Here is a 25462-nt window from a genome sequence, read left to right as displayed (position 1 = left end):
CGATAAAAAAACTGTGTTACTATATATAAACGCATGCAAAAATACGGAATCAAATCCACTCGTAACAATAACAACAACGACTTGGTCCAAGTCAATTCGTTACGTGTGTGGACGTGTATATATACACGATCACACACGTACTCACACACGCACACACACGCACGCACACACATACATACACACGCACACGCACACACACGGCCGTGCAGACCTGAGCTGGATGCGATTGGCGGCGACGTGACGTTCAGCGTGGTTCCCGGTCTACCTAAACTGTTCGGGTGCTGTGGGTGATGTTGCTGCTGCTGTTGTTGCTGCTGCTGTTGCTGCGATGGCGACGATCTGGGCAGTAGTTCGGTGGGAGGTCCACCGACGACGATCTGTTGCTGCTGTCGCGTACCGGAAGGGCCACCCGGCCTAGGTGAGGTGCGGATCTCGCCGGCTTGTTTCAACACTTGGTACACCTGGTCGACCGGTTGTCCCGTGCTATCCAGCTGCTGGAGGCCGCTGCCGACGGCACCACCACCTCCACCACAACCACCACCAGCGCCACCACCGCCGCCGCCACCACCGACACTTCCAACAATACCACCACCTCCTCCTCCTCCTCCACCACCAACACCACCAACGCCGGCACCGCCACTACCACCGCCGCCGTCCGCACCGGGAATTACTGCGCATACGGGTAGAGAAAAAAGAACAAAAAAAAAAAAAAAAAATAGGCACACCACACAGTCAACGAAACAACATAATATAATACACGCATATACATATACATATATATGATATATGAATTCAAACAAAAATGAAATAATAAAAAAAATAAACATTTGCAAACATTTTTTTTTCTGTGCAATTTTTCACACCACTCCGTGTATATATATAGGTACAATTGAAACACTCGTCAAAAGCAAATTTGTAAACTTTGAACATGATATTTTACATTATTATATATATATATATACAATGCGTTCAAATTTAAAAACAAAAATCGTTCATTGCGGAGCTATGCCGTGTAGTAAGTCGTGCGACTCGTGTTTTAAATCACATTACACGATAACACATAATATTATCATTACAAGGAACAGATACCTATAATATTATATTTTATAATTTATTATATTATATTTATACTGTATAGCAGTTTTTAATACATCGCAAAGATTAATTGGATTTTTTTTTTTTTTGAATTTACGATTTATGTACCAATAATAATAATGTTATTACCGCTGTCTACAAAGAAATCATTAATTGTTATATTAAAACTATGTGAACTATGTGAATAATAGATTAAAAATACTTTAAACGTAAAATTTAGTTATTACTTATTAATTATTATGGTTATTCTTTACTAATTACTGCGTATTTCAAAGTTGTTTATACACAATGTATTCAGTGTATAAAAAAAAAAAAACATAAAATATCCACAGCATATTATTTTAATTTGTAACATTATCATACAAAAATCACTAATAAAATTATGTCATACGATATAAATAACTAATTTTACGCTTAATATACATATTTTAAATTTATTATTCATTACATTTTCTGTGAAAAACAATAATTTATTGGCCATGCTTAAGTTGTAAAAACATTAAATACATGGCTATTTTGATAGAATTCTTTGCGTGTGTGTGGGATGAAATTATTTATAGTTAGTTTTAATTTTTAAAGCGAATATTGATTGTATATTTAGATAGACAATTTATTACTAGGATATTATAATAACTAAACTAATCACGTAAATTATATGTATTTTTTATTAAAACTGTATCTATGTTATTTTTTCTACGGTATTTTATACCATACATTTTTTTTTATTCAAAACTAATAAATTAGTAAAATAATTTCTAATTTAACCATACACCTAACATATCAATATTACCCTAATAATGTTGCTTTTAAAGTTAAATTTATGATTTAATGCCTCAATCATCGTTATACATAAAAAGTTATTAACATCGAACAATAATTACAAATATAGGTAAGTATTTAAAAATAATAATATTTTAAACGATGTATCTATTATTTATACTCAGTCATTAATAATTATAAACACTATATTGTTTTATATCATTAAGTGATTTGAAAATTGTTGGTATATTCAAAAGTATTCAGATATATACCTACACGAGAATGATAATTATAAAATATTGAAGATGATGAATATGATCTATCTATAATTTAATTGCATCTATGAAAATAAAAATATTCACTGAATAGTGATTGGATAAGTATAACTTATAAGTTGTTTTAAGAAATCTATTGTTATCTATATTTATAAGACGTATTTTTATAATGATTATAAATTAAGTGATTTTTTAAAAATTGTTTGACCAAACCTCTCGATCTATTCTTAAATAAATAACTAAAATAAATACAACAATATTTGTGGAAACTATTAGCATATTTATTTTATTATTTTCTAAAAAACAAATATTTTTATCTATGCTATTTTTAAATTTAAAATAGTATAATTGTAGGTATTTATTACTATACATAAAGTACATAAAAATGAAAGAAATTTTTTTAGATTTTACGAAGTATATATTCATAACTATTTATCGATATTATTTTATAGTATGATGTTTTAACTTTAAATCGTTTTTTACGTAGTTATGTATTTTTAATATTCGAAATTTGATTTAAGAAAATAAAATTAATCCATCGTTACAAACACGTATGCACTTGAAAACAAACAGGTATAATATCTACAATATATCCATCTATCCATAATATTATTTTGTTTTTATTTCCAAGAAGTTTGGCAGCAAAATCTCATTTTCTAGGAATTCGAATATTTATGAACGTAAGGAATTTCAATAAACGTCTTAGGTTAACAAATTATAATATGTTTATCTATTCAGAATTTATTAAATAGGCGGAAAATGAAATTAATATAATAGTGCAAGGAGTGTAAAATATAAATTACATACGAATTCATATTTGTATAATTAAACGCACGTCAATAGGTGTATAATTAACACAGTAATTATTTCTCTCTCTATTCTTGATTTGTTTAGATTCTAACATTGTAGATACTTTGTTTAAGGAGTAATTGAATTATGCATTTATCGTTTTCGAATCACATGAATTATGTTAGTTGAATAATATGGTATGCTCAAATTCTTTCTATGTTATATTACTACGATAGGTAAAACAATCGATAACCTAATTGTGATTTATTGAACTTTAAAACTCCATTAAAATGAATTTTTTTTTTATTTAAATTTGTAATAGGTATGCTCGTATTCATGCCAAACTATTAATTTCTAAATTATCTTTTTCATTTTATCAATTTTCATTTTTCTAGGTAATATACTATGTCATTTTTATTTATGTTATTGTTTAATATAATGGTAATCAGTAAAATATATCATATGACAGTAATTATAATGTACGTCGATTTACTCTAGAAAAACCAAATTCCACATAGGTACAATATACATTAAATTGTTATTATTTATTTCAAAAACTCATATATTTAAATGTATTTATTTGTTATAGTTGTTTAATATTAAATGCGCGGGGTAAGAGCTTGTACGCGTCGTTCCCGACGATATTATTGTGATTAACTAATATTATCACCATTGGATGATTCTAAAGTTATAGTTTTAACTTCCGTGGCTATGTCAACTACGCAAAAAAAAAATTCAAAACGATCCTTTAACGGGCCAGCTTTCAAACGACTTCAAATAAACTTAAGTATTCTCAAATGCTAAAAGCGATATCTTACAAGAAATATACCAAAAATGTATACGAAATTATATATATGTATATGTATCCAAGAGATATTCTGAGATAAAAACATCCTTTCGAAGAAAAGTGTAATGAAGGAAAATAACATAAGAAATACAAGAGCAAGATATTTTAGGAGATAATCTGAAGATCCCTTCAACAAGCTACACAGAAACCAATGCACAGAAATTCTTACAAATTATATGATCAATGATCACTGATCACATTGGTATACTAACCTCCTAATAATTAATATCCTATTTGAATTTACGAAGCATACAAATTTCAAAAACTAAAAAATAAAAATTGTAATCGGAGATTTTGGTTGTTATAACAGATTCTTAGGTTATAAAGAAATTAAAGAAAATTGAGAAGAAATAAGAGAAATGAACAGAAGCAAACGACCTAAAATTGGTGTACGATAAAAATCCCTCATTGCGTTTAACAGTGATGGTTGAAGAAAATGGTATAACCCAGGAATTATATTAGTGAGTTTATTAAACTATTAAACAGTTAGTAAACAAAGAAAGTTGAAGTACCAATACCAAATTCCCAACATAGAGCCATAGAGCAATAACATGTCAGATGATTTCTATTATACGACCAGAAAACGTAGCAATGACAAAACGCTATAACTTTAAAAACGTCAAATGAGATAAGTTTAAGTTACAATTGGACATCGAGATAAATAAAATTATCCCGATACCCGAAAACAAGGGCCAATTCATAAATCTAGTGAAAAACGTCATATCAAAATAAAATATATTAAGAGGATGGAGAAGGAACAATATCTCAAAAATGAGGACGAAAAACAAGAAACTACTAGAAGATAACATCATAAAATTTAATAATGAACTTTAAGTCACCACTAGAAAATCATTGGTGTAAAAAATATTAAAAGTACGACAAAAAAAAAAATGGAGATCACAAATAAGAAAAATAAATACGATTAAAAATAGCTTAAAATTATGTGGAGAATGATAAGAATTTTGGAAAATGACCCAAAAAAAAATGCAGAACGTGTTACGCCAAATAATATTTTTTACCAACATAATATACATCTATAAGATGTAAAATAATCTGATAATAATTAAGTTAAGCTTAAAATAGTTAGAAAATCAACTGATGAAGCTGATATACTATATACTCCGTTTTCTTGAAGAGCTCCTTATGAGTTGTGGTACTAACACAGATGAAAGAAAAAAAGGTAACATTCCTAAATAAAATCAGAACCGAGTAGATAATTATTTTGGATGACAAAATAAAAGACACCTATTAGAAATGTACAATAACAACTGTAAAAAATTCTTTAAAATAACTCAAACTATGGAGAAAAAATTGAGTAATAGAATTAATAAAACATAGTAAAAAACTCACAGAGACAAAAACTGGCCATGAAATCTCTCTCCTATATCTTACGTACAACTTTCTAAAACGATCAATAATTAACAGAATAAATAATGCAGTAGACAGATAATTTTGGCTTATGATACAATTAATTACAGTAATTATTTTCAAAAAATATGTATTAGATAACACGATAATTACGATCTAGCACCATTTATTACTAAAATTATAAGAAATAGACGTTATTTTGAAGAGGTTTAAAGAATAAGAGGAGTTGAAGGATTAAAAACAAATCGACTAGCACAACGTAATGTATTAGAATCTTTGCTATTTAACATAATATACATCAAAGATCAATCAACACTATTAGAAATTTAGTGTTTTATACCTGCTGATTAATTAGTGTTTATTACTTAAAATAATTAGTTTTGTTACAGTTCTTACTGTAACAGGGCCTTGCATCTTTGCTCGTTTAATACCAAATAAATAAATAAATAAACCATACTAAACAACTCCCATATGAATTAAATAATGTTATGCAAAAAAGGTGAATATAGCTTTAAAGAGACATGTAGGATAATTTTGGGTTGCCTTAAATCAACACCGATTGAGGAAATAAAAGTACTTTTGGGATTAACTCTACCAGATATTAGGAGAGAGATAACATCAGTGATAGAAAGACATAAATAACTTAACGACCACGCACGCTAAAGAACTTGAACATATCGTGACTTAAATCTAGGAAAAGTTTCCTTACCACGATCCGATCAATAAAGGACTTAACAATAAAGGAATGAATCGACTGACGAAAAAAAAAAATACAAAATACCATGAGAGAAAATAAAATAAGATCTGTCTCAATGAAAGGACTGAAAATGGGCGATATGGAAGGAATTAAACCATCTAAAAACTGGAGTTGTACTTAACAAAACCGTTCTAAAAAATGGAAGAAGAAGAAACAATACGAACTGCATTGCGGTGCAATACAAACATTAGAGCGTTTATGCTCTAAAAGAGAACACTTGTGATAAAATTTACCTACATCTGTAAAATGACAAATCGGCAGCAGTCGTGGATTATTTGAGGATTAAGATCTGAACGAAATGTAAAAGCAAAAGAAGAAAACGATTAAGAAGAAATATAAAATACTTCAATTTATTTATATTCTTTAAAATATAGTAATTTACAGTTGATATTTGTGTAATTATTTAAGCAAATACAATAAATATGAACGTAGTAATACTTTTAATAATGGAGTAAAAATATTATTCATTTTGAAATGATGCGAATGAATATAAAATAAATATTCAATTGTAAAATTAAAAACCATATGGAACTCAAAAAGAAAATCATAAACTCATTTGATATGTATTGTGTATTTTCACATTTGACCTCTTTATTACTTTTTTGTTCATTCTATAATACTAAGAAGATTTTAATTATATGTACCTATATAATATCGTGTATCTGATATGCAAATTTGAAATTTTAGAGATCTCTATAGATCAAATCTGTATTATTGTGTATTTATGTATGATAACAATTTATGTAATAAAACTGCTACTGTAATAATTATTTAAACTGACATAATCATAACCATCCACCAGCTTAGAATTATTACCGACCTATAGTTATAATTCCCAACCAAATATTAAAGAATTATATTATAATTATTAGTTAATAGACTATCAATTGGATATGATTTATCCAGTTTTTTAATAAAGTTTTGTTTAAGTTAAATAGCGGTTGGATTAATATTAATTTTAAATATGTGAAATGTGCAATGAGTTGTTAAAAAAAAAATCTGTATTTTTAGAAAATAATATTGCTTGTTTTGAATTTTTATCGCAGCGAGAAAGTGATAAAAATAGAATATGCATAATACATAAGTAGATTTTGTATAACTTATCTTTATGATGATTTAGAAATTTTTTTGAATGAAAATAAACATCAATCTAGTTATTTTTGAAATTTTTAGTGTTAATTTATTGTAAAATTCAATAGTTGTGAGATTAAATTTTCGAAAAAAATACTTTTGCATCACTACTAAATTTATAAAAAAACTTGCATATTACCTACCACCAACATCTAACATAATGAACTTGATAAGTGGCGTCAGACACCAATATAGAATAGAAGACGGTGTATGATAATAATATACTCGTAGATTATAAATGGTGGCTACTAGAAATAGATATTTGTATCTAGTGTATTGTTTGAAAACCGTATAGTGTATACAAACGAAGCTACCCCATAAAAAACCGTTTATGGGTTTAATACTATAAGTGTATATTATATTATTAAAATATTATGAAATAAACATTTCGAATTTTATTAGTATGCAAAGCAATATTACATTATATACATATACAACCACGATTAGGTACTTTATTTATTAATATTATTTTTATAATATTTTGGGTATTTGTTAATTTTTGTTACGATGATCAACGATTGTGATGATAATCATATAAATTATATGATATAATGATAACGATGATAGAGATTAAGTAAACGGTAAACACCTGCACCTACGTTTGATTAATACGTTGAGCATTAAAATTTATTTAGTTTTTTAACTGTATATTAAACATAGATACTTACAGGATAGGTAATAAGTATTTGTATATAATATATTATGTAAAATAAAGAAATAAACAATTATACGTTTAAAATAGAAAAAATAATATATAAACACATCAATCAAACCGAACAGCGTGCATGGGTTTTAACAAAAAAAAAAAAAAAAAATAATAATAATTTAAAAAAAAAAAACACGAAATAATCATAAAAAGTCCGTAAGAATAATATATATATATTTCATCGTTATTTACAACCCTACTACGTATAAAACGTATATGTACATATAATTGTATGTACACAACGACTTTGGAAAGCTGAATTTTTTAGTAATAATAAGTATTAAATAATAATAATAATAACGAAAAAAATAAAAATAAAAATAATAACACTTTATTGTTTCGCGAGTGGGGTGTATGTATAATAGTATTATATATATATATATTATAGTTATAATGATAATAATAATAATAATAATATGTACATCGATGGTGAGTATTCTTGAACGTATATAACATACATATATTTATGTATATATAATATATATATACGCGTAGTATATATAATATTATACAGACGCATACACATTATAAGCGTTACACGCGCACACGCATGTAAGTATAATGTGAAAGCAAAAGGACTGAGAATATTTAACAATTATTCACTGTAGCTCTCTTATATATGACTTATATAATATTTAAAAAAATATATGACTGTTACTTAATTAATATATAGTATGAATCTGGAAGAATGGACGATTGTACACTTAAATAAATTTAATTTAAATATAATTAGCATATCTTCTAGTTTCACATTATACGTATTAGTCATTAACATACGTGTGTCGTATAATCATTATACGTGCATCCTGTAATATTATTTCGATATGAGGCATGGCCAATTTAATAATATAAATTCATGATAATAATTATAATAATATAATCATACAATAATTATTATGTATAATTGATTATATTATTATTATGTATATGGGTAAGTACAAAATAAATGTTATGGCTTACCTTCGTCATCGTCGCGTCCCGCCACGTTCATCGCTGCCATCTTCGTCTCTATTTCAGACGTAGACTTTTGACGGCGCAATAGCCGTGACTTCACCTGACACCGGGTGGTAACTTTCTCCTGGCAGTCCAAGTGCACGTTCATTTTACACACCCGACACTTAAGACCTTGCCTGGTGTGCCCTGTGAAATCACGAATTGCATTAATAAAATTTGTAATAAGAGTTTACAAATGTGTGATAATGTGGTATCAAGTATTATATCACTGGTATAATATTACTATAATATGGAAACCGTTGTACAATTCTTCATTTTTTTTAAAAATTTTATTTTAATATACGATTGTTTAATATTAATTTAGAGGAAGATAAATGTATAATCATAATAACCAGATGTTGATATATAATTGTTGATTTTGTTTTAATGTGACTACATATATAGGCAATATGAGTAAAAGTAAATACTGTGTATTAGATTAAATGTGTTAACTGAAAATTTAAAAGACAAAATGTACTCGCAACCATTATTTTAACTCTGTGCATAAACAATATGAAAAACGATCTAAATAGTTAAGAAAAAAACCGCTTTAAATAATGTGATCTATGACATACTAGTTTACGATATACCTTCTGTTCACTAATTTAAAGAAACATTAATTTCTCGGCGTAACCACACATTTATGGGATAATTTATTTATTTATTAACATAAATGCACACAAGGGCTCACAAGTATAGTATGTGGAATTATTAAAAACATAAAATTAGTATAAAACTATGTATAGACTAAACAATAACAAAAATAAATAATAGATACCTATTTAATATACAGATTTATAATGTTTAATCGTTTAATACTTGTAAGCATAGTGTTATACTTGTGTTGTTTTTAAATGGAAATCTATTTTTGATGTAACGTGTTTTGTGAAGCCTTATTTTTCAATTATTTTAATTTATCAACTATATATCTTTAAACAGTTTGAACTTCAAATGGACTGAATTAAAATTGAAAAGCATTTAACATTTTACTATAAAAATGATTTTTTGATTTATCTCTTTATTATATCTATACCTACTCACATGTTAATATAAGTTGATCTCTAATACGTTTGAGTTTTCATCAAACGTTAAAGGTAAAAAATTATCTTTATCTGTTTGGTATTCATCTTATTTGCTTAAAATTGAATCGTAATTAATTAAGTTAATTTTATTTTTAAATTGAACAAATGCGGCCCATATTGCAGGAAATTTATAACGTTGGGAAAAGTACCTATTTTTTTTTTTTTTTTTTTTGAAAAATAATCTGTATGAAACTATTATCGAAAAATTATAGTTTTAAATGTTGAGCAACGTGCATAATAATGATCTCATTATTCGATACATTTAGTAATTTTTACACAATTTAAACAAATTATCCACTTATATATATTGCGAATGGAATTAATAAAGATTATCGCTTTAAATAATTATATAATACACTTTGTTTAATAATATATTAAATCGTGTTTTGTCATATTTGATTGGAAATCAAACGGTCCAAGTATAATATATTTTTAAATTATTTTATGATGATGTTAATCTAAAAAATTTTGAGCTATACATAAATACATAATACCTTTTATATAAACGAGGGTTTCCATAATAATACATGTATAAGAAGAAAAGATTCATTCGTCAAGTTGTGTTTTTAACGATACGAGTTCAAAGAGATTACATATTCATAAGATTTAAAAAATATTTATATTTCCATGGTTGTGATTTAATAGTTCGATTAGGAGGTTTTAAAAATGTTGTTAGAATTATTGGTCAGCGAGGGAAAGGAAATCTATCACAATGTATCGATCTAACACGTTTTTTTTAGGTGTAACACACTAAAAGTTTGGTTAAAAGTTTTTACCTAACCATCTTACCAACGAGATAAAAATATTACACATTTTCTATTAAAACTTTTGTACAATATTTGCGAGCGTTATAAATTATTATTATATGGACTTAATATACCCACTACCCATCGCATAGTAGTATTATATACTATTCTATACTATTCAACTGCTCGACATTCTTTACAAAGTATGCGCGTTTTAAGTATTATGTATAATTTTCGAAGTGCGTGCTTTTTAAAGTGTTATTATAACCGTTGTTAGTATATACGCATAACTGTATAACATCCTAAAGACGTATATCGTGTATGTCTATACGTTATTATAAATTGTATTAATCGCCGTACAACATTCTATGCATAACTTAATACACGACTAATATACCTAATGTGGGGCATATTGCAGTGGGGGCGGTGGGTTTATTAGTGTTTCAGCGCCTATTAAATTGTTTACCTGTGATATAATTATTATTACCCGTCGCCGTGCTACGGAATCGTCGGTAGTAAAATATGGTACACAGGTGGCATATTTACTATTAACTCCAGTGCTCTTTTCAACATGCCAATTACGTGCGCAATCGAGTTCAATATTTAAAAATCGATGTTAACTTGTTTGTGTGCGATTTATATTATTACACAGGTATAATACATCTACTGTGGCATTTATGGGACAACGTCGCGTTACAAGAACATTATGATGCGTTACCCTTAGATATTAAAAATTAAATTCTTTTACAAACAGCAATAATTTCAATACTTAAGATGTGTAAAATGCTAGAAATTATTAACAAGATGAATTACTTTTATTTGCGTATCGCAATTTTAAATTTATGATTTATGTATGACAATTTTGAAACAAACTGTCAGGTCAATGTTTTAGTAAATAAAAATCATTACACTAGAAACAAAACGAGATTTTTCGGATAATCTATATAAAAAATAATGTTTTTGTTTTTACGAGTGTCATATAAGTACGAGATTATTTGGGTATAATGTGTGATCAAGCAATTAAGTGTGAGACACCTTGGAATTAAGTTTAATTTTTTTTCAATGTTATAGTGTTTAAATAAATAACACAAATATAGATTTTACAAAGAATATTTTGTACAGCTCGATGGATTTGTTATTTTTAACTAACTGCTATAAATAAAGGGACGTTTTCAAGGTTCTCTAAATAAATATGTAAAGTATACACATTTTAAAATTAACCAAGATTATTAATAATTGAACAAAAAATAAAATTTTTGAAGAAGTATTAATTTATTGATTTGATAAATTTAATAATAAAAATATTTATTTTTTTTTTAACTAGATTTTCAAGTTTAATTTGCAAAAACAATACATGTTTAAATATTATTTAAAACATATATTCTTGGTAACATAATTAATTATAGTAATAGGAATTTTACTCGCCTCAAAGGATTCTATATGGTTTTAAGCAATGAGTGTACGTGTACCTTATAATTAATAGGCAATTGTTATCATTATAAATATGTTCTTGTTTTTCTTGTTTTTAATATCTATGTTCTATGTAACATTGAATAAAAGTTACTTGAAATGATTATGTAGGTGTTTAGTAGAATGTACCAAAAACCTTTACATTGATTGAAGTTGTAAATAAGCATGCTTGTAATTTACTTTATATTGTTATTATTTTATGCACTTGAATAATAGTCATTAGTCAATATTAAACTTTTTAAATGTTATTTGACGGATTTTTTTTGTTAGTACAGATATAAATTCTACGAATGAGACGAAAATATTATAATGGTTCTAATTTACAAAATTGATTATTTTAATAAACTGTTATAATTTAACCATTATACTATCATCAATTAAATCTATATAATATATGAAAATTGTTATACTTAATCAAATAACATACGCATGACCATACTATTATAGTATATTAAAATATTATAATAAAAAGTTACAACACGAATATTATAAATGCATTAATGCATTTTTCTTATAAAAAAAAAACTGTATACCATATTACTATATAAGCTTATCTCCTTAATTAAAGATTACAGATAAGAAATAAAACCGTTAATATTTTGATAAAATATTTAAAATATTGTGAAAAGATTACTAGTAGCCTAGTCTTTTGGCCCTGACCAAATGCAATTAATAAAAAAGTAAAATAAATAACACGAGTATTGATTTCTGATTCTGCAAAATTTAATTTTTTTTCAATCCACTTAACTTAAGTTTAGGAAATGTGTATAATAATATGGATAAAAGCTGTTTTAATTTATATATATATATTGTATTCATAAGGTTAGGTAATTATTCAATTTAATTGCATGTATGCGTTATACAAATATTATTTAACATGTATTACAAACGATTATAAGTGTGTAATTTTTTTATAATTTTTTTAAATCACAAAATTATTATTATTATTATTTTTTTTTTTATTATACCTTATCATTACATCGGATGAGCCACATGTAGCTGCAGTATAGTAGTCAATAGTCATATTCTATCGAACCGAAAATCTTCATAAGTAGGTATATTTATTCAGTTTATAGGTACATAACTAAAACTATAGTGTGATATGAACAGAGACCGGTAAGTATCAAATATTTAAATATACACCGTAATTATTTAAAGCTTGGAAAATACTCAAATGCCTTATATTATAAAAATATGTACACTTTTTGTAATACTTTACATTTAAATGTATTGTAAATAAAAAATCAAACTAGAATATAAATGCCTATTATATCCATGTTAATATCTTTCAATTTAAATACGATTCTCTTTGATTCCTCATTGCCATAATGATGAAGATCACTTAGACAAACTTTAGATTAAATTTTACATATTCTCATTAGTCTGTTAATATCATGGTTAAATTTGTCATCTTAAAAAAAAAAATTAGTCCTCAATGTTTATTATATATATATAAACAGAAAAGATACCAATTTATATGCAATATATGGTTACTAGACAAATGTTGTCGTCCCACTGGGCTATTGTGGGAACTCGATAAAGGGATAATCCCGTCTTAAACAGGTCGTCGTAGCTCAAAATCTAACTCCAGGTAAAATTGCTTATAGTAGGTTTCATACATCTTTGCATAGAGTCGACGATAAATAAAGCGCGTGGAAAGACAAAATTACATAATAATATACAGCAATGTAAATATGTATTGAGTGACATATTTTTCATAAACTTGATATTGTTATGTACATTCAATTTTTTTTTTTCGTTAACAGCTTTTCTCCATAAAATTATAAATATATATATTTAGAGCATTGATTTACAATATTCGAGTAAAAAGATATTGAATTTCGAACAAAACATATGGGCTTGATAGAATCAGATTACAGAATACCACTGATGACGACAGCATGAACACTACCACTCATGGATATAATCTATACAATATACATTATACATATAATAGTCTTTGAACGCTTACATATAAGGAGTTCCTAACACTGTTAAGTGGAAACTATGTATAAAGATCAGAGATTAAACGTAGCAATATTGAGTAAAATGAGTAACTTAGAAGCAATTAATATATTTGTGAAAACAAATGAAAATTATAACTGGTTGTCATGATTGGAATATTGTTATATAGTATTTTCATATAAATCACGAGGCATTATTATATAATAAGAATATTGTTTCAAATACTAAACTTTAATTTAATACAACTGATAATATCAATGAAATGATATTAAGCTGAGACAATAAAAAGAAAATAATGTATATTTTAATATTCTTTAAAATCGTATTGTTGTAGTAGTGTCAATTTGATAATTTATAAAAACTGAACCGACGAGAAAAATTAGTTAAGATAACTAAATGTGAAAAAAAATATTCGTATTTTCCTCAATGATTGTCATACATTTTTTCGTACTGATTAACATGTAACTATGTAAGTAGTTATATTCGATCAGACGTCTTTTTTTTTATGAGAAAAAGTAATGTAAACTGCTGTTAATTATGACAAGATTATATTTTTCTAAACAACAATAAATATAACTTTACTCATGTTGTTTTTAATTCTTTTACCGCAATCAGCCATGGCCGTGAAGTAAACATACTTTACGTGGATTTTTCTCGCCCCTCTTCTTATTCTCGAACATACACACATCACTAGACTTTCTCGTTTAGTTACCTGATGATGCGGTGAAGAGTGAAGAGTGTGTAAACAAAATTAGATTTTCGGGGCTTCTGAGTGCAGGTCTTGTGACGACTGTGGAGGGCGATATACAAATTGGATTCGATTAGGACTTCCAATGCCGCCGCCGCCACCAAGTCGAATACGTGAATCGAATGGAATAATATATGGAATGTATAATATATTATATATATACCGGAAGTAAATATAGTGCCATAACGTTATTTACGCCAAAACCACTATTATATATATACGTATAATATATTTACAATAAGCTGTATAAACAAAGACAACTCATAATAATAAAGTATTTTAAATTATAATAATAAATTACAATACGCATTATTTATGTGTTCAGAGTATTTATTGATGATCTAGAGATTGCTCAGAGGCTCTAAATAGGTTTTCTGTTAATTATTAAATAATAAAATAATTAATATTTTGACATTATTTTTATTTAAAAATTCTAGTGATTATATTGATATATCAATCTCTGCGTAGATTGAATTGATTGGAAGATACGATTTTCATAAAAGGTTTTATTTTAAATCTAACGGAGTTAAATACTATACGATATACGTCTACAGATACATTCATAAACATACGACTTTTTGATTATATTTAATAATATTATAAAAATATTATTATTTACTACGTTGTATTACAACTTTTACAACGCTCTCGTAATTTTTTAAAAAGTGATTTAAAAAATGAATGATTTTACAGTTTTGATAAAATATGACGTCGTTGATACGAGAACATAAGATTCCTGTAAGTATTTCTTTTTTGAGAAAAATTAATGAAGTTCCCACATAATGTATAAAAAGTATAATCACGTACTATTCTTGAAATTGGTTTTAAAACAGTATTGACGGAACAGTGTGTAAATGTAATTTATACGAGCTGGTATAATAAAACAAACAGGGAAATCAGAATATATTATATAACATACTCCTATTATTGTATAAGTATTTTTGTTCTAAACTTTTATACGGCTTTTTTTCTCGAGACATTTTTTGACATTGAATTCAAAACATTATTTTTCCACGTACATCGAATGAATTGTAATATACAATATACATTGCTTTTGACGTAGATTCATGATACTATTGCAGTTTACAAATATGATGCAACTCTCTACAATGCAAAATGGCCAGAGATCAGTCGATATGGGTAATATAATTATTAAATCTATATTCAATTATATTAAATGATTTTATTGAATAATATTTTTCAAAGCATGTTCACAAACTAGATATCGACAAATAAAAAAATAATCTGTAATTTAAAATAAATTAGGTGTGTAGAACTACTGTAGTACTGAGATAGAAATGATTTTTATTTTTTGAGATACAATAATTATTTAAAAAAATGACTACTGGCACTTTAGACGCACAAATTTCGGTGACCGGTATAAATGACGATATAAATGGTTATCCGCACGAAACATGACATAATCGCTGTTATACCTGTATGAAACTATTGTAACTTAAAAATTGGAAATTTTAATTGTTTATGATTATTTTATTATTGTACCAAAAAATGTTTGGCTATATATAATTTTCACCATTTACGTAGTCCTTATAATATATTTTATTTTCGATAGTATTACAAATTATACTATAATGATACTGTTCATTTTATTATATGCATCAATAATTCCAATATAACAATGACTAATCGTATACTTTTGTGTGTATAATTTTGAGTACACGGTGAAGATCTTTACAAATACACACCTTTAACTCGCGTAGTTAATCTAACCAGAAAAATAAGATATTAATCATATTATACACATAATACAATTGTTTTTTATACACAGAAAATGAATTTCATGAGGTGGTGTATGATATCATGAAAAACGCATTTATGAAATAAACGCCGTTTATTTAACCTGCTTTGTAATTAATTCGATTCTGCAGGTTATATCACAACTTTTACGTGTACTCAATATCATAATATTATATTATATATTAAATTATTATCTTATTATTATACTACATTGTAATGCTTCAAATAAAATTATAATATTATACCATACACAAATATTTTAAATATATTTTAACTGTAAAAAGTATCTACTGGACGAGCATAAAACTCCCTTGGTATTATGCATTATAAAGTATTAAATTTACTAGGCATGCTAAATAATGATTAATCACGGATGAGCATATTATTGAACTTAAAAGTATTTTGATGAAATATTTTTTGACGTAATTATATATATTATACCTATAAAGTAAACATCACGATAAAAATACGATCTTTCAAATTACATGTAACTGTTATAATATAGCTGCTTGTGATTACGGTATTATAGCATAATATTATTATTGATGATGGCTTAGTGAAAAAAACACACAACTAATAACTCCTTAAATCTCAACGATATTATATTATCAATAAATCAATTTTTAAAATAACGTTTACAAAATTGCGTTATTTCTTGTAACACATTTTAATACCTAACGAAACGATAGTAACACGGCGTCTCAAATAGGCAATTGAGGTTCACCTAGGAAGTGTCTTGTGGATGTGGTTATCCGGTATCTGGTGTTGTAGGTATCGTAACATTCCTAAATTATTATTGTAATTATTATCATTCATCACGATAGAAATTAATTTCACTTATTTCGTATAGGGAGATTAGGTGCAGAAGTATAGAAGTAAATCATAAGCGGAGACTGACTACTTAAATTCACAACACGGAGTTAAGGTTTCTATTGTTGTTTTTAAAATGACAAATCATTATAATATAATATAGAAATAAAAATTAAGGTTACATAAATTAGTGAGATTTACCTCTTAGCACTTGTGAACAAAAATCGCACGGCGTAATTTTCTTATATGTATACTCCTGGAATTGATGCGCCGTTTCCGTGTTGGCCGAGAACTGTGGATTTCCGTCACGCCCAGTTTTCCTACATACACACATATACACATATTATTATATAGTTAGATAATTATTCGAGAAAAATGTGAATAGGCATACAGTTGAACTGATGTATATTATAAAAAAAATATTTAATAAGTATTAATCATATTAATTTAAATATATATTATTTTTATTACATTGTATAGCTATACCTATATATAATATATATATATATATAAATATTTATTTGTTTTGTCACAAGAAGTGAATTCATACTATGATAATATCATCATAATACCATCCACTTAAGTATGCTCCTTATTTTAACTACAACCACAAGTATTTCACTAATGCATTTTGGGGCATCACAGAAGTGCATAAATATATAATAATAATATGGGTAAACCACCATCATCAGAGGGTAGAAATAACAATACCACATAGAAGTGAGTTTATACATAATATAATTTACGCTATAAATCTGTCCGTCCCACAAAGGACATGCGATGCGATCTTATATTGACCCCTTAGAATAACAATATTATTATAGTGGAACGAGTATTTAGATAATCGAATACGACAATACATTTGATGACAGTGGACAATACTAGTGATTATTTTTTTTCGTTTGCTATTCACATCATCATCATCATCATTATTTTTGTACACAACACCACCACATTAGACCAAACCGAGAATTGTATTATTTTTTCTATTTAAATATTATCAATGCATTCAATTAATTAATCGTCCATTTTAAACTAAAAAAGGTTATATTGAGTAGTACAATTGAATCTTATCATAAGCCATGTTACATACCGATGACAAGTAGCATTGTTTAATCTTTATCGGCTTTAGACGTTCATTCGAGTTAAAGTTTAAACTTTTTTAAATTATCAATTATATGAAATATAGGAATTTAAACTTTTGATTATTCATGTGACCACGTAGTGAACAGTATATAATATGGTATGATACCGTTTAGACGTAATTATTTTAAATAATATACTTAAACTCAAAAGCTGGCCATCCGTAATGTGTGTATTTTTAAAAGTGAACTATTTTATTAGGTTATATATACAAGAGAAATCTGTAGTAGAAGTGAAAGTATTCTTATTGATTTCAGTATATTCAATAGTTTTGTATTCAAGATCATTTTGTTTGGAATTTTTATACGTACAATACATTAAATGCAAATCACATTAAGTTATTGCGTGATTTAATGGACAGTAGAAAACTTGACTTTTATTAGAATTCACATATTCAATAATTTAATTTTAATTAACTAAAAGTATTAATTTTCTATAATATGTTTCATTGAAATCATGAAGTAATGCAACAAATGGTTGCATATATTTGTTGAAAATCGCCAAATCCAAAATTAAAAAAGAACTCATATTTTTTCTCAATATATAGATTTTTTACTAACGAAAAATATTATTTTTATAATTAACATTGATTTTTATTTGTAATATAATTATTTAGAAAGGAATAATTACATATTGCTTAGTGAATTAAAATTAAAATATTGAGTCCAAAATGTTATACTTTTTTTTTAGTAATATTATTATTAAATAAGTACAGATCTAACTTAAAACGTGCTATTTTTTTCTTTGAAAGTACCCTTGGTAAATAAAATAATTCATAAGGTTGAGAAAATAAAATGTTTCACCTACTTATAATGGTACAAAAAGCATTTATATTCTAAGACAGATTTTGGGATTTTGAAATTTGCATTATTATATGAAACATTTTTAAATACGATTGAGACGTATTTAATTTAAATAATAAAAACATAACTGACGACTATTGCTTATTATTTTATACTGACGATAATAAAAGCAATAATCTAAATAATAACTACCATTATCATTATGATATTTTATACGATACGCTATAATGCTATATAGAGGATTAAATAACTTAAATCTAATAAATAGTTTAACCTGCAGTTATATAAAATATATATAATAATGTGTAATCATAATCGTTATAAAATATTGAACTTACAAATTAATATAAAGTGTTTTTTGAAAGATTATTACAATACTATAAATTGGTAAGTATAAAATATTGTTTGGAAAAATTGCGGCAACAAATATTATAAATACATCCATTAAATTATCTGGACAAAACAATTTTGATAAATAATAGTGATCAAGTTGTTATGCCATCAAAAGGAAACTACTACTATTCCAACGTATTATTTTTAATATAAATATATTATGCTTATATCATATTGCAGGTATATTATTATTACATATAGTGTGGTTATTTTATACAAACTCTTTATAACTCTTTATAATTTAAGAAAAGTTTAAAGTACATGAAATTCTAATATTTATATTTATATAAGTATATATTTTTCTTTATTTTTACCATTGATACTATAAATATTTTATATTAATATTTGTATTGTTGAAAAAAATATCCAGTATCATATTTTAATTTTTAAATTACATTATATATTAACCATAAACATTTTAAACTAGAAAATATTTAAAAATTATGACAAAATGTAGAAACATAAATATGAAATATTAAACTAATAAATTGTTACAATATTTTATATTCATTCAATTAGTTTTGAATATATTCGGTTGTATATTACAGAACAAATAATATATGTTATGGTTTCAAAATCATATCTTTATAGAGATAAAATAAATAAAAATGAATAATAATTAATAATGAAATATAAAAGTTGAATAAGCTTGTTTATCTTATTTTTCTCGAACATAAAATCATACAAAAACGTAGTATATTTCATATGAAGAGCACTAAGTGTAATAAGAATTACTCTATTTAATATTAGGTTAACGTTTTATTCTCATATTTTTTGTATGTTTATTTCAAACTATACGTTACAGTAGGTATTACATATCATCATCATTTTTATTGGTGTCATTTCCAGCAATCTTTTGAAAGTTATTTGACACCATTGATTCTGTATAGATGCAAAATAACATATATAAATCGAAATTGTGTTTAGACTTTAAAATTGTTAAATCTTTAATCTCTCATAAAATCAAAAGCGAAAAAAAAGTATATAATTTAACAATAAATTTAAAAAAATGTTAGTATTGCTTATCATGTATAAAAGAACCACTCATAAAGAATATAGTATGATTAAAATATCCTATTTATATTGACTAATTCAATCTCATCTAAGAATAATTAATATTTATAAATTGTTTTGTAACTGAACATTAATAAACCCTTGAATTCAATAAGAACAATATAAGTAAGTTATTTTTAGAATTTATAAATGTCTTAAAGTATAAATATACTTAAAAGGTGTAAAATATATACCTATAGTCTATACTCTCAATGTTTTAACAAAGTACCACATTTTAACTTAAACCATTATAACTTAAATCATTCAGTGGTGACAGGTTAATTACGTATAACGTCCAAACAAAACGAATTAAGTAAATTAAACTATTTGAATGATAAAATATTAACAAATGTTACAATATATAATAATAAATTGAACACAATTTATGAACTAGCCGTAGAAAATAACATTGTAAAGATTTATAAACATTAAACAGTTATATTTTAAAAGTTCATTTTTTGTAATAATTAAATTTAATTTAAAATCTGACGTAAGAACTATTTATTAGCGTCAAATTTTAAACTAAAACATGCTAGTAAAAGACTGAATCAAGTGATGGTCTATTATAAATAGCTTATCCCCTCAACGAGTTTTATATTTTGATAAGTATTAAAAAAAAAAAGACAAAAGCTTAAGAGAATGTCAGCGCACTATTTGTTTTCTCTCTCTGGCCCACGCGCAACATAGACAAAACTCATTTACGCAGAATCATTTTTTCTGTGATTTTAAGTAATCTTAGAATAAAAACCTACTACAAAAAAAATAGAAAATAATATTTTTGAAGAAATGACATATCGATTTGTTAAAATATGGTCTCAAAATAATTTAAACATCGTTTATAAATATAACATTATTTTGTTTATTTTGAAAGTCAAATAACAATAAAATATAAAATAGATATGTCATTCCCTCAAAAATATTATTACCTATCTTTTTTGTAATAGGTAATTTTACTCTAAGATTACTTAAAAATATAGAAAAAATGATTTTGCGTAAATGCGTTTTGTCTATGTTGCACGTGGGCCAGAGGGAGAAAACAAATAGTGCGCTGATATTCTCTTAAACGATGTGTTATATTAAGAAAATAAATCACGAATTTTTTCAGTGTTAGATTGAAAATATTTTACCATGATTAATAGCATTATTATCTACCGTGATATATAATGATCCTCATTACGATTTAGTATTATATAACGTATCAAATCAGCATTAATAAAATTAGTATTTTTGATGGCATTTTAAAATCAACTATAATTTTAGTTATAATTTTCAAACTTAATGTTAGTAGTGACTGATGGCTTATTCTAAAAAGTTCAAGATAACTAGTATTATATAAATTTAAATTAGGGAATTGCGAACCCATCCTCGATGTTTTTAACGATTTTCACCGTATGACTAAAAGTGAGGGTTTAGGATTATTATTATTTTTTTAAGGATCATTATTTGAGAGACATAAAGTGTTATCGGTTATTTTTATGAAAAATAGTTATGTTAATAAATTTAACCACCATGGTGCAACTTATTAAAGGTTTCTAAAATCCATATTATATGACTCCGTTGAAATCATATGCAAAATATAAGGATCATGATACAATTTTTTTTATAACTCGAATTATTGGACAACAAAAATCACAATATAATGACCAAATAATTTTTGGTTATGTACTTTCACACAATATGAATTTGATATAACATTGTTTGGAAAGTAAAAATCAATACTGAATTTTTAGGATTTATTCAAAGATCTTATATGTTAATAAATGGTTGATAATTAATAATTATTATTCTTAAATGTATATAAGTTTTATATTTGTGTTTATACGTTTTGCACACAAATACCAAGTAAACTGAAGTAATTATCATTTTTTATTTTATTTTACACTGTAAATTTGTAGATACAAGTGGCTATTTTTAACATTATAAAATACCTCACTAGTACGTTTTAAAATAATAAAAAATTGTTTAAACATAAAATAATTAAAAAAATCAAATAATGTATTGATGATTAGGCGAATCCAAACCTTTATTGTAAGAAATCATTTAACAATATTGTATTTCTCTATGAAAGCGATATTGCGTTACAATTTAAGACTTACATTGTAAGTATTATAAATTATGTGTAATAAGAATGTATCTATGATGGTTATTTATATCATTTCTAAATATTATTTAATATATTATATTTATTACGAAATTAATAACAATAAAATAGGAATAATATGCATACCATACGCTAAAAAAATATCTTCTTGTATACATCAAAACGAAGAGTGAAGAAAGACGTTGGGGCAATGTATGGCGATTGTCGAGGGACTCAGTGCAGGTGTAGTTGTGGGGGGAAATACTGGTAGGGAAACAGTGAAAATACATCTACTGCTTGCTGCAACATCTGTCAGTCATGAGGGGTGGTGACGGCTGTTATTCCGAATTTTCCGATCAAGGTCGCGCGGGACAAAAGAGGCGGGTGGTGGGTTCTACCACCGGTGACGTTCGAAGAAAATCGACACTACACCGTGACTGTAGGGTGAAAATTGCCTTAACTGCGCCATACATGTAGACTGGATGATTTATACGGTACGTGGCTGCGTTTAAGATAATAATATTAATATTATTATTATTATTATTATTTATTTTGTGCTTAATATTATCACAATATATATGTTTTAAATAGCAAATGATTTTGTTTTAACTATATGACACCACCTACAATGATTTATTTTAATTGATATTTAATGTAAAACTAAATTTATATATGCAATGTATAATGTGCAAAATATATATTTATTACCAAAGCTGTTATTAAAAATTAATGTTAAATAATATGTATGTGGATTTTTTTTTTTTATTAAAAAATATCTGTAATATTTTTAATATTTTAAATAAGGTAGGTACTTTAAATTTTTGTCATTATTTTGTTTTTTGTTATTCTTGTTTATTAAAGTATATATTATTGTAATGTGTTTAAAAATTATTAAAATTTATCACATTAGGTAGATACTTAATATATTTTTATTCAATTATCAACATCCACAAGCTAAAAAAATATTTGTATTCTAAAATAATAATCATATTTTAATTAGTATCTCTAGCTTCATTGATGTCCTTGGAAACTAATAAACGATCTCCAAATTGTCTAATCAAGAGAAAATAGTAACTATTATTAAAATAAAATAGAATACATTTCCATAATTTCTTGTATACGCTTTAAATAAAAAAAACTCCCCACTGACGTAGTGTCACTGGGCACCCCTTTTTACATGCCAAAATAACTTGTAAATCTCATTATGTAAAAAAAAATTACAGATTGATTATTTTATCTTTTCTAATAAAAAAAAACCATCTTGTATACAACATTTAATTTGAAAATTAACTAACTTGAACATTTTTTCGATATTTTAAATTTTCATACTTAAATTTAGTAAATACATATATAAAGCAATGGTAAAATCAATACATATTATATACTAAAAATAGTTTATCACGGAGATTATATTTTATCTTATGACTTAATTCGTAAAATCCAACCATAATACTTGATTCTCTGTAAATCGAATCTTGACAATAAAAATATGTGGGATTTATATTATTCAATACAATATTCAATTGTATAGAAAAAATAATCGAAAACATTATATTATATAAATAAATATAATTAAAAGTGATAACAAATAAGTTGGTATATAAATTTAAGTGTAAATTTTGTTTTTGATTTTATTTGTAACCGACATATATATTCATAAATAAATAAATACTTGTTTACATACAAAATCAAGCTAAATACTCGACATTTTTAGCAAGAAGAATTTTTTTTATTTCCCCATGAACTTTGAGTTACCAATAATCGACTGTATCTTAATTTGTATATCGTATGTATCCATTGAAAATATTGTGTATCTGTATAATTTAACTATTTAAAATTTGAACAATGGCTTTAAACATTTGATTTTTTTTTGGAAAAATAATAAAATCCAGCCATAATTTTGAATTGGTTTAAAACAAAGAAGCATATCTTCTAGAAAAAACTATGATGTAGTATTATGTAAGGCAGTGTTTCCTAATCTGTGTTCCGCGGAACCCTGGGGTTCCGTAAAAATTATTTCACGGTTCCACGAATTGTTAGCGAATTTTTCAAAATTTCCAAGAAAATTTCTTTAAAAATTATTAGTACCTAGTTAGCTTAAAAAAATATTTTATTTATTAAAATTTAAAGCTATTGAAACAGAATAGAGGTTCTGATTATTGAACTGTAGTACCTTATAATTGAAAGCTAAATAAAAATAGTTGACATTTTTTTAAAAAAAACGTAGGAGTTTCCCGATAAAAGAGGACAAAAAAAGGGTTCCACGGATAAAAAAGTTTAAGAAACGCTGATGTAAGGTGATCAATCGTAAAATGAAAAAGTAGATAGACAATATGGACAGATCAAAAAACTTTTAGTAGTAATTTATTAACTATTTAACACTTAACATAAAAAAAGAATAGTTTTAGTAAAAAATTTTACAAACAAAAATGTCTATTAATTTTCAAGTACAACTATTATTATTGTATGTGCATTACTTTGTTGATGCCTTAATGGTTTATTTTTAAATTTAAAAATGTTTTATTAAGACCTGTTATATTTACAATACATAAAGTTAAGTAGATACATAATAATTAAATTAATTTTACCTATTATATTATAAACTCAAGATTTCTAATCGTCTTTTAATAAAATATGTATCCTACTAGACCTAATTAAAAGTATGTATTTCACTAGAATTAATTGAAAATA

The 25462-nt window shown here is 25.6% G+C and overlaps 1 protein-coding gene across 16 annotated transcripts in view; it reads right to left on the bottom strand.

Annotated features, from left to right (window-relative positions):
• Window positions 1-25462, bottom strand: part of LOC114128466 (uncharacterized) — a 274228-nt gene that overhangs the window by 33832 nt on the left and 214934 nt on the right. For 14 of the 16 annotated variants that reach the window (XM_027992968.2, XM_027992967.2, XM_027992966.2 and 11 more), the window contains 3 exons: window positions 17501-17619; window positions 8688-8867; window positions 212-670 (listed from right to left, as the gene is read on the bottom strand). In XM_027992968.2, coding sequence (XP_027848769.1) covers window positions 212-670; window positions 8688-8867; window positions 17501-17619 — 758 coding nt within the window. The remainder of the gene's footprint in view (window positions 1-211; window positions 671-8687; window positions 8868-17500; window positions 17620-25462) is intronic. The other 2 variants (XM_027992979.2, XM_027992981.2) reach the window with 1 other exon arrangement.

Source organism: Aphis gossypii, chromosome 1 (genome assembly GCF_020184175.1).
Source record: "Aphis gossypii isolate Hap1 chromosome 1, ASM2018417v2, whole genome shotgun sequence".
Lineage (NCBI taxonomy): Eukaryota > Metazoa > Arthropoda > Insecta > Hemiptera > Aphididae > Aphis > Aphis gossypii.
The sequence above is the reverse complement of the archived record's forward strand: the minus strand, read 5'-3'. Positions and strand labels throughout refer to the sequence as shown.